Source organism: Helianthus annuus, chromosome 8 (genome assembly GCF_002127325.2).
Source record: "Helianthus annuus cultivar XRQ/B chromosome 8, HanXRQr2.0-SUNRISE, whole genome shotgun sequence".
Taxonomy (NCBI): domain Eukaryota; kingdom Viridiplantae; phylum Streptophyta; class Magnoliopsida; order Asterales; family Asteraceae; genus Helianthus; species Helianthus annuus.
The window spans coordinates 786,838-799,136 of record NC_035440.2 but is presented as its reverse complement, the minus strand read 5'-3'; the positions used below and the strand labels follow the sequence as shown (position 1 = coordinate 799,136).

Sequence of the window (12,299 nt, the reverse complement as noted above, 5' to 3'; positions counted from 1 at the left end):
TTTTTATATATAATAATCTTTCTAATTGAGACATGAGATATAGTACATGTATAATAAGATTTAACAAAAAGAGTTAATTACATTGTCCCTGTGGTTGTGGTTTGCACAAAATAACATATTTAGGTACTAATTGTTTAAAATCACCTTCTAGGGTATCAACTTTTCATTTTGTAACGTTTGAAGGTATTAACTTTTAGGGTATTAACATAGTTAGTCCCTGTGGTTTGCACAAAATAACATACTTACGTATTAATAGAATGTGATTTTAAACCAACAAATAACGTTAATACCTCCAAATGTTACAAAATAAAAAGTTAATACCCTAGAATGTGATTTTAAACTATTAGTACCTAAGTATGTTAATTTGTGCAAACCAAAGAGACTAACTATGTAATTAACTTAAACAAAAATGTGTGTAACATCTAAAAAATATCATAATAAAAAGAGTTAATTACACCGTTAGTCCCTGTGGTTTATGAAAAATAACAAGGTCAGGTACTAATATTTTAAAATCACGTTCTAAGGTACTAACTTTTCATTTTTTAACAATCTAGGGTATTAACACTAACTTTTGTTAATTTTTCAGTTAAGTTAGAGTAAAATTACTAAAATACCCTTTTATAACTACATAATCATTTATGTAATTAACTTTATTTTAATTCAGGGACTATTTGTGTAATTACTATACACTTGACTAAAACCCAACCCAGCCCTACCCACCATATTCCTCTCACACAACCCGAACAACCACCAGCATCACACAATCCGAACCCCTAAGCTCTTGCAACTTCATCACTACCGTTCCCCATAACTGATATAGCTGATGATGATGATGATCACTGACGTTCGACCACCGTTGGCCACCACCCCTTTACTCTTATCGCCGCCCACCTCACCCCAAACTGACACCATCACTACTAGACGTCCAGACCTGCAACTCAGATCCGCAACTACAAGTGGCGGCAACACATCTTAAGTGAGTTATTTTGCATTCTGTTGTGTTAATTGATTGGTGAATTTATGTGTGGTTATTAAAAGAATCGGATTTTGTGTAGAAATGGGGCGAGAATTAAACAAAAAAGAATCATTTTATTTGTTGAAATCAAGACCAAATTCCATTTGTTTAATCTCCACAAATCCCGTCCCTAAATAACCCAACCCCCTGTTTCAGAAGTTTCCGGCGCAAATTCCGGTTTCCGGTGTAACTGTTTTGAACAAACCTTCCCAATTTCCCATTATCGAAAAAGTTTGTGGAAACCAACATCATTAAAAGTTTAAGTTGGTGAACATGAATGAAACAAAAAATCCCAGTAATGAATACACAACTTATAGCGATCCAAATATTGTTATATCATTGTAGATTTGTAGAATAATTTTCAAATTGAAATTTTTTGTAAATAACTAAATAAATAACAACATAAATGAGTTTTGACTTATCGAAGATGGCTTGAGGTTTAACCAAATGAATAATGAGTCAATCAGAACCACCTCGCCGGAGTTAGGCTGACACATCGGTGGAGTTCAACCACAGTCGCTGATGTCGTTGTGTTTGCGGCGGAACCCTAATCGCCACCGATAGTCTCCGCACCATGCATATATCTCTCTCTCTAAACGGGTTGGGGTAATGTGGCATGTAGAAGCTTAACAAAGTGGGAAAACATTTTTAGAGTAATTACATAACAGGTCCCTAGATTAAAATAAAGTTAATTACATTAATGGCCCTTCTAGTTGCAAAAGGGTATTTAAGTAATTTTACTCAAACTTGACAGAAAAATTAACAAAAGTTAGTGTTAATACCCTAGATTGTTAAAAATTGAAAAGTTAGTACCTTAGAACGTGATTTTAAAATATTAGTACCTGACCTTGTTATTTTCCATAAACCACAGGAACTAATGGTGTAATTAACTCTAATAAAAATAGAACTAAAAATACAGCTAATTTCATATAGTCTTCTAAAATTTAGGTTATGTTATATTTATCATAATGAACGTAATTTAAATTATATGAATACAAAACTAAACCTTTATTTAATTTAATGTAGATATAACCCTATGATGTATCAAAAAGATTATAATCATCATGTTATTCGATATCATCTTTTTCAAATAAAGAGTTTTAAATATAGAGTTTTCAAATATAGAGTTTTTAATATATCAAAATATTTATTATTATCTAATATTTTGTTTAAAACTATTATTGTTATTTAATATGAGAGATAAATAGAAAAATAAGTTGAGAAAGCATGAGGAATTGACATGTGTCCGAAAAGATTTTTGTTTATTAGTATAGGAAGATAATGAAATTTGTATTAATTTAGATTAAATATTATTATTATTAGTATTATTAATAATTTTAATCAATTAAATGAGAGAATGACAAGTGTCACAAAACAGGTTTCTTTTATTATATAGTATAGATTATTTAGTTTAATTTTAATTTAATCTCTTCTAGAAAAAAATTCATAGTTATTTATTAACGAAACATTCGATAACTTTTAAAATTTCTTTTGATGAAAAGAGAAAACACTCAAATATCTCATTTATTTGTTACGGGGATTTTAATTATTGTATATTAGTTTATTTTAAGAAATTGTGTATATAGTTAGGTTCTATATTTGTTTTGTCATATTATTATTATTAAATTAAATTAAATATATAACTTGATTGTTCGTACTTAGGTTATTAATTTGTTTGTCATATTATTATAACTAAATATATAACTTGATTGTTATTACTAACCACCAATAGTGTTCGTTTATTTTTGGAAAATTAAGGATTAAATTCAAAATTTTGATAAATCACAGGGTTCAACGTTTTTACCTCTATTTTTTCATGTTTGACAGGTTCGTCGCAACACGCAAACTCTAGGTCGAGTCAGTGTTGGTGGTCGATAACGGTTGTGTGACATTAGTACTATTTGACACCGTTTTACGCCCCGTCGCAACGCGGCGTGTGCTTTGGGGGTTTTCCAAAGAAAAAATCGTTATGGATATGGTTGTCGTAACCTTGGCTTTGGGGGTTTCCAAAAAAAATTTGATTTTTTTACTTTTCACCCAAAAGTATTTCATAAATTACTTTTAACCCGAAACTATTTGTTTTTTTACTTTTAACCCAAAACTTTTTATCTTTTGCAATCTATCCTCACAAATTGTTTTACTTTCAACTTTGGTCCTTTACAGTTTTCATTTTCCACAAATTTTTCGCTTTATGCTTGGTTCTAAATTTTGTGACTTAACACATTGCAACGTGCGTCTATGGTTTAACTTTTTTATGTTTCATTCTAAATTTTGCGAGTTAACATGACGCAACATGCGTGTGTGGGTGAATGTTTTTACATCGTCTATTTTTCCCGTTTGACAGGTTTAACATAACGTGCGGGTCCTAGATCGACTTAATCATAACTAGAGAATCCCCGCCGCATTGCGGCGGGTCTCAATTCTAGTTTAACTTAAATATATATATATAAAACAAAATGTTGCAATACGTTGCTAAAATCAAGCTAAAAATCTAATAATTATGTGAATATTTTTTTGAATTCAAATTATTTTCGGTAATGTGTGAATTATAATTATAACTTTCTATTTTAATGTAATACGTAAATACAATAATAAGTATTATATAATATAATATATTTATTTTTGTATTATTTTCAACGACAATTTAGTTACATGTAACATTGATGAATTTTATAATAGTAAGATACATTCTCTTTATATTAACTCATTTATGTCAATTTAGTATATAAATGTCTCCATCTTTGGTTTGCATTTATAAGAAATATTTATTATATAGTTTAAATTGTTCAACCCGTGTAACACACGGGTAACTAACCTAATAGTTGTATATATATAACCTATAAGATTTATTGTAACATAATTACGAGTTATGATTACATGGATTTTTTTTTTTCTAATTACCATTATTGTATTTTTATAAATAGTTGATACTTTAGATAAAACAGCTTACATTGTCTGCATTATTCGATGCATTATTTCTTCATCGATGTGGACAACTTTATACGAAGTAATGTATACATTGAGATTATCTATCCATTTTGAGTAAATTAGTTGTCTTGGTTCATTAAGTCCACACAAAGATAGGATATTCAAGTTTTAGGGGCTATGTCCCATAGGACATGGAGATGCAATTTCAATATTCAATCTATGTATGTTGTCATTTTTAACCCTTGCTAAACTTCAATTATATTTTCATTTTTTTGGAACAATATACAAGGATGATGTTAAAATAAGTTGCAACTGTTAATTCATGTTGCAAACATATAAAAATTCGTATTATAAAATTTGTTACTGTTATAAATCATGTTGTTACAATTTCTAACTAATATTGTGAGACTTATGCAGGTTTATGATATTAGAAGGGTTAAACTGTAACATATGAGGGGTCAAGTGTTAAAGTTAAAAGACTTGGAGGTTCTGGTTGTAAGTGTAGATATTTTTGATATATAAAGAGTCTCAACAGTGAACTTGGCCATATCTTCTCGAAGTCTCTTTCAGTTTCGTCATCAGGCAATTAGGGTTTGGTGTCTCTTTCAGTTTCATCATCAGGCGATTATGGTTTGGTGATCTGTATCGTTTTTTGTATTGTTTGATCTCTTGTGAAGATCAGTTTTGTATTGATTAGATCTGTACAGATCAACTGATTTGTATCAGTTGATCGTTGTGTTTGTCATATTGTTACAGATCTCATAGTTTATGAGATCTAGGGTTTCTGGGGGTATTTTTCTGGGTTGGTAAATAATAAAGTTTTGGTCATTTTTTGTTGCTATTACTTTGTTGTTCTTGATTTGTTATGATCATTGTACCATTTTTTACAGATGAGTTAAAAGAGGGAATGAAGAAAAGTTCCTACAAACTCACTTAACTAGTAAAAAAAAAACAAGTAAAATAAAATAACTACGTCACCAACTTACTTTCTATGGTTACATTCCACTCTTGTCGCCCACAAAGAGTGTGAGAAAATTGAAATTGCATGCCCCTTCTTGAATGAGAGAGCATATATACTTACACTGGTTTTGGACACTTATGTCATATAGCATTATCATATATGGGCTGTTTGGCAACTTCTGAATAGTTATGTGTTGAATCCGTAAGAGGTCTGAACCATTAAGTGCTGAACCAGTAAGAGGTCTGAATTATTAAGAAGCATTATAATGCTTAACCCTTCAGAGGTAAATGTCTGACCAATTCAGATTAGAGGTCTTAACCATTCAAACTCTGTATAATATTTAACCATTCAGAGGCAAATGTCTGAACCATTCAGAAATCTGCTCACGAAACAAACAGTCTGAACTATTAAGTGCTGAACCAGTAAGAGGTCTGAACCATTAAGAGCCTCGTTAAGAGGTAAACAAACTCCCCATGGACTGTCTTGTTGGGTCTGCTATTGGTCTACATTGTTGACCCGAACCGAATTAATACTTTTTTTAAAACAATTTCTTTTGACCTGAGTCTCATGCTAGTTTCGCCAAACTTATCTATTACCCCCTTGAATCATATGATTATATACCAACCAACCACCAACCAACTGTTTATTTTGTTATAGCAATTTGTTGGAATGAAAATATGGTGTTATGTCTCTTTCTATTATTCTCTTATTCATTATATGAAGATACAAACTATTCTTACATGAAAATAAAAGAATAAACATCGAATTATTTTTTCTAAATGAAAATGCCAACTTTATTATACAATTATAAGTTTATAACACCAAATGTGAAAACATTACAAAGGTTAAAGACCATATATAAGTTGAAACAACCAAAATAGTAACTCCTTTAGAGATTTCGTGCAGCAAATGTATATGTTACAAGATTTTCAATAAACTAGAAAAATATATATCTTTTGATCTATCACTTATTCACGCGATAGCCTCGTATAATATGCAAATCCAAATACTATATAAAATAACCTCTAGAGTACCTAAGACTCGAGGAAGTTGAGCTAAAGCTCAGTATGTATCAAATGCTCGGATTCGTTGACCTCACATTCTTCAATAGTTGACTTATCAGAAGAAGAAGTCAAACAGTCAGCAGAAGGTTCAATGAGCCCATAGTTTATGCCAGTAACAGAGTTGCAATATGTTTGAGCCGTTTTACCGTCCATCCTTTGCAAATTGATGTTGTTTAATATTATGTTGTTGCATGGCACCGTGTCGCTGCAAGCAAACTTCATCGCCTCTGCGGTCTTTGAAGTTCCACTAATGTTTAGATACATTATTTGACTTATTTCCACAGCTGATGTCTACAAAATGAAAAAAAAAAAAAAAGAAACATATTTTATTTCAAGATTTTTTTTTTTTTTTTTTTTTTTTTTTTTTTTTTTTTGTGAACATAAACTAGAGAAAATCAATATGCAATGCATTGTTTATTTAATGTTTTGGGTCAAAGAAAATGATGAAATTATACCTGATTTTTACAACTCTTAGGTGAATCGCAGTAGAACTGGTCGATTATGATCGGGTTGGCTACATCTTCCATTTTCACATTTTGGTAGCGTACGGCATTTACATAACCAGATCCTCCCTATGCCCAAAACAAGAGGGATGTTAATAGTGGTGGACACTGTTATTGTTAACCAAAGTATGATAAAAAAATAATTCGCATATATTCTTGAAATATCTACAAAAATATTAGCGTTATGTCATACCGCGTCTTTTATCTAAGAGGGAAGTGTGACGCGTACAAATATACTACCATTTTTGCAAAACTAGAAATTAAGTACCACATTCTAAAGCCCGAAAATAACCGTGTTTAGTTTATGGTTTGAGAAATGAAATTACCTGCCATGTCTTAATTCTAAGGCCGTTAGTAGTGCCTTTAAGGAATGCGGTATCCAAGACTACTCTCGAGACAATTCCTGTACTGTTATCCTTACCCAAGCTTCCTATGCTGCATATACCGAAATATTTTTAAGCTAACTTTTCCCTGCTAGATTGTTTATTCATGTCGTTAATCTAACATTCTTAGACCACCCGTAGTGGGGCGTGGTTTTTAAAAAAAATTGAAAAAAAAAACGCCTAAAACGCCCCCAACCCATTACATGGGGCGTTTTGGGGCATTATTTTTGAAAAAAATTTTGTTTAGCGTTTTTAAAACAACGCTCAAGATCCGGCCAACCATGTTGACTAGCCAATGGGTTTGGGGCACTTGTAGTTTCCTTTTTTTTAACCTCAAAAATAATTGTTTAATAATTGGAAGGGGCATTATTTGGGCATTATTCCCACTACGCCACTTTTGCAATAACGTCCCATGCTGACTGGATTGCCACGTGTCGAATAATGCCCCATGGTGGGGGCATTATTTTGCTAAACCACTACACATGGTCTTACAGATCAAGACACACCTGATTCCATGACCAGGACCGCATGCAATGTTCTTCATCTTGATATTTGAGCTTGCATTCACAATCGAGACACAATCATCGCCTAAGTAACATATGGGAAAACTAATAAATGTCTGGATAGAACCTGTGAAATGGTCTTCTAGTTGCAAAACTACAAGATTATCACTGAGTGTATGTTGACTTTTGAGGTCAAACACTATAGATAAAACATAACCTGAAGCGACCCATTTATAAAAGTTATTTTAGAACACCTGTTGCGATTTTGCTGTTTTGTATAACAACATTTGTGGATCCAGTAAGATGGATTCCATCGGTGTTTGGACTATCTTCGGGAGATGAAACTAGAACACTATAGATGCGCACAGATTGGCAGTGTGAGATCACAAAATTCATCTGTTGACTGTTTTGGAACGTAAGACCTTTGACTTTTATAGCCGAACTTTGATCAATTGTAAATGCCTGCATAAATTCATTTATATTATACATTTATTCACACTTCTCAAATATAAAGAAAAACTACATATATAATAAGTTACTTACCGATGGTGCTCCGACACAAGGCTGTATAACAAAGGAAAAACAAACATTGTGTCAATAAGTTGATTAAAGTGGATGAGATAATTAAGAAATGTCAAGATTTTACGTTTGTTTTGTTCTTTTTGCAAGATGCAGCCCACCATTTATGGCCTGAACCATCAATAACTCCATGTCCTTGAATAGTGGTACCGGTGAGGTTAGTAAAGCTCAGCCAATTCCGAGGACTTTTCGGGTCCCAGTTCTTGGGTTCATCTGGTGCTATAATTGTTCCATCAATCTACATGCCATTGATTTCAACATTATGTTAGTTAACCATTTTATAGAAGTATTATGTTCACTTTGTCTTATGCAACTGCACATTTGTTATTTGGATCCAATCACTTGAAAATGCAATGTTTCTTTCTGCTATGAAAATCAGTATCAACCAAGCGTGGGCTTAAATTTAAGCTCGTCTAATATACGAGCCCAAGCCCAAGTCCGAGTTTCATATAATGAGTCTGACTAGACCTGTGAGCCTAAATAAGTCTAGTAGTTATATAAATATAATAAATTTTATTTGATATAATAAATATATATTACCTAATAAAAATTATTATAGAATTATGATAAATGTAAAATGTAACTAAATAACATATACGATGTTATGTATATTTATAAACATATACAAAAATGACTATAAGCATACATATATATGTATATATATTATATAGTTTAGTACATAATTAGCGGGCCGGGCTCGAGCATGAAAAAATATTTTAATGGGTCGGGCTTGAGCTTTAGATATAGAGCTCGAAACGAGTCTGGAGCTTAATATACCCCTAGTTTTAACTACTCTACCCGGTCCATATTGAAGTATAATTACCTGAATAATCAACTTTCCAGAACATGGGCCTCTGAATTTTGTTGCATTAACTAGATAAGTACGACCAGGGGGAACCAAAAGCACCGATTTTGCTGTAGAACAAGCTTGTTTCCATGCATTTTCAAATGCCTGATAATATAACACAATTAAACAATAATTCGACACGTTTAATAGTTTCATAATCATCATATATTCACCTTGGTATCATCGGAAACTCCATCTCCAGCAGCCCCAAAGCTATCCACATTCACCAAAATCTTGCCACCGCGTTGACTAGACCATGATGGCATGTCAAACAACTCTATTTCTTCATCTTCAAACTCAAGATTTTCAACCTCACCAAAACCATGATCAAAGTTGTCGGATAAAATGTCTTCAACATGAGCAATTACATTAACCAAAAGCAACAAAACAAGAACGGAAACAAAGACGATTTTGCCCATGTTTTACGGGTTAATTATGTTAGTCTTAGAAGATTTGTATTGTATAAATCAAAGGGAGAGATGGGATTTAAATTTATATGAATAGATTAGTGGTAAGATATAATACCATGGCTTGGCTTAAAAGTACATAAACGTGTAAGATTTTCTTCATGACCAACACTTGAAGTATTTTTTTGGGGGAAACCTTTGCTTTACTCTTCAAATAGTTGTATAGTGCATCACTATAATCCAAAAAAGTCCAAAAGTGGCTTTTGTGGTCTGTCACCACATTTTAGATTAACATCCTTAGAAGCTTCCTTTATTGGAAAGTTTCGTATTCATGCGGATGAATATAAAGTATCCACCAATGAACATCCAACATACGCATGCTAAAAAAGATAATGAACATAAGTACATAACATCAGCTGGATGATACATGTACGTCCACTGGTAGAGAGTTATATTAAAGGGAAAATTACGGCAGTAGCCGCTTGACCAGGCTGTTTACCAAAATAGCCATTTGACCAGGCTTTATGCACCTTCAAGTGTAAGCCCATCCAAGTGAACCCTCTTTTTTATGCACCTTCAATCCAGCCGCAACCAAGCGGACACGTGTCCCTCTTACCTGAACCGGCTTTATGCCGCTACACATGTCAGCCGAGCCGCTACAAGTACAAGCCGAGCCGCTTCGCCCCCTGCCCCACAAGTACAAGCCGAGCCGCTACAAGTACAAGCCGAGCCGCTACAAGTACAAGCCGAGCCGCTTCAGTAGTATTTTTTAAAAAATATCAAAATACATCAAAAAAATATCAAAATACATCAAAAAAATATCAAAATACTCTTTTCTCCATATTTTTTTTATTGTTTTCAGGCCAAATAAACATTACTCAAAATTACTTATCTTTTTATTAATTTGCAGGTATCATTATTGGAGTTTATATCGGCAAGGAGATGGAAAACATGCGACAAATATATATATTTATGTCAATTTCTCATCAGGCGTGTTATGTATTGGCTTTCATGACGTTTTTCTTAGCTTTAAAATCCGGAGCTCACTTTCATTTAATGTTGCCGTAATTTGTAAAATTAAATTGTAATTTTCCTGTTAATATATGATAAATTTTATATTTTATGTACATTGCAATAGACACTAAATAAGACAAGACTTTATTTATTAAGATACAATAGCAAACAAACGGACAAGCATTTATATAAACGTACGATTAAACTAAAAATCTAAGAAATAAAAATAGATTATTCCTAAGGCCAATCACCCAAGAAGAATGGGGGCGGCGAGACCGAACGATCACTGTCACGACCGTCAGATCTTGGCGAGTACCAACATGTACGACGTGGGCTCTCCGGTGTTGGGCATCGAGTGTCCTCCTCCCCCCACCATGCTTGCATGTAACTAATATCAATTCCTAAATTTTGTTTAAAATCGGACTTTATCTCGTTTCCGCGATAAATTCGACCACCGTCTTTTAATTGAGGCACTAAATAATGACCCACAACTTGGCGGTTTGCCTGACGAAAATGTGGGTGTGTGAGCGTCTTTGAACATGTGTGTTTATCGTTGAAATATTTAACGTAAAATGCGCTATCACCAGCAAAGCCGTATGCCCTAAAACGCCACTCACAACCATCAACAAAACATGACACTTTGTACCGTGTTTTAGACGATCTGTCAACTTTAAACTCAAATCGTTCTAACAAACATTTTTTACCCAATTCAAGTTTCATTTCTTCTTTGCTATTAAAAATGTGGCCTGGCTCGAACACAATAGAAGATATGCCTTGGCTATTACTGGGTAAATATAATTGGGTACTGTTTTCATAAATTTTTTTATCACTTTCATCAAGAGATAAATTTAAATCAGGAACTTTGAAATTGTTTAAAAATGCACAATCAGAAGAACCAACACCGGGTTCTTGAATGACATATAATTGAAATAATTCAAACGGTTTACTCTGAGCCAAATTAAAGAAAAAAACAACATCATTATCATTCATTATATCGATCGGATCTGTAAACGAAGACATCCGGTAGGATATCCGAGTAATATTTTGAATATCACACATCTTACGAATATAACTTAAAAAAGTGATGTAGGAAAAATTGGTTTCAACTTCTAAACCACGTCTAGTAATACAATCGTGACCGGCAACATACTCGATGTTCCCGTTAACAACCTCCCAGTTTCCCCCGGTGTATATCACAAACTTAACACCCATGAGTTATACTAAACATGACCAAAGTATGTATTCAAACAAAGAAAACGAGAAGACAAAAAATACATGTGTGCAAAATCCAGATGTTATATATATACTTACGAAATTATACATAAAAAACACATGTAAAGGCTTGGGCATGGGTTGAAAGCTCATAAATTCAAATGAAACGGCTTGGGGGTATGTGGCATGCTGAAGCGGCTTAGATCCAGGGTGTAGCGGCTTGGGCATGGGTTGAAAGCTCATAAATTCAAATGAAACGGCTTGGGGGTAGGTGGCATGCTGAAGCGGCTTAGATCCAGGGTGTAGCGGCTTGGGATGGGGCGAAGCGGCTCGACTTGGCCATGAAGCGGCTCGGCTTGGCAGTACCATAAAGCGGCATAAATCAGAGATTGGGCGAAGCGGCTCGGCTTGGGCATGAAGCGGCTCGGCTGGGGCAGGTAGCGGCATAAAGCCGGTTCAGGTAAGAGGGACACGTGTCCGCTTGGTTATGGCTGGATTGAAGGTGCATAAAAATGAGGGTTCACTTGGATGGGCTTACACTTGAAGGTGCATAAAGCCTGGTCAAATGGCTATTTTGGTAAACAGCCTGGTCAAGCGGCTACTGCCGTAATTTTCCCTATATTAAATTGCCAAGTTGCTCGTGACTCGTGAGTTAGTTTAGATAAGCTCGTAAAAGCTCGAAACAAGCTGAGCTTAAACGGGTGCTCGAGTCTAAAAATAAGCTTGGTTGATAAATGAGTCTAAGCCCGAGCTTCACTCGTTGAGCTTGAGCTGACTCGGAAGGCTAAAAGAGTCATGTTATTTATATAACTTTAATTTTATATAGATACACATAATATTTATTAATTAATGTATTGTAGCCAAGAGCATACTATAATTCGGG

General features: G+C 33.7%; 1 protein-coding gene across 1 annotated transcript; it reads right to left on the bottom strand.

Moving 5' to 3' along the window:
* Positions 1 to 5,673: 5,673 nt before the first annotated feature.
* Positions 5,674 to 9,316, bottom strand: LOC110871686 (probable polygalacturonase At1g80170). Its single transcript, XM_022120404.2, has 9 exons — positions 8,957 to 9,316; positions 8,760 to 8,888; positions 8,004 to 8,174; positions 7,901 to 7,921; positions 7,612 to 7,819; positions 7,361 to 7,442; positions 6,798 to 6,906; positions 6,424 to 6,540; positions 5,674 to 6,259 (listed from the first exon to the last, which is right to left on the bottom strand). Exons 1-9 carry the CDS (start codon positions 9,200 to 9,202, stop codon positions 5,960 to 5,962), a joined length of 1,383 nt encoding a protein of 460 aa, XP_021976096.1. The 5' UTR covers positions 9,203 to 9,316; the 3' UTR covers positions 5,674 to 5,959.
* Positions 9,317 to 12,299: the final 2,983 nt, after the last annotated feature.

What these genes read in the sequence shown, in the direction of transcription:
- LOC110871686 (XM_022120404.2), bottom strand. Translation starts at nt 9,202, where the DNA reads ATGGGCAAAATCGTCTTTGTTTCCGTTCTTGTTTTGTTGCTTTTGGTT. An exon ending in CTTGTGTCGGAGCACCATCG is followed by an intron (nt 7,820 to 7,900) that starts GTAAGTAACTTA and finishes GAATTTATGCAG; the next exon opens with GCATTTACAATTGATCAAAG. An exon ending in GGTCCTGGTCATGGAATCAG is followed by an intron (nt 6,907 to 7,360) that starts GTGTGTCTTGAT and finishes CGGTATATGCAG; the next exon opens with CATAGGAAGCTTGGGTAAGG.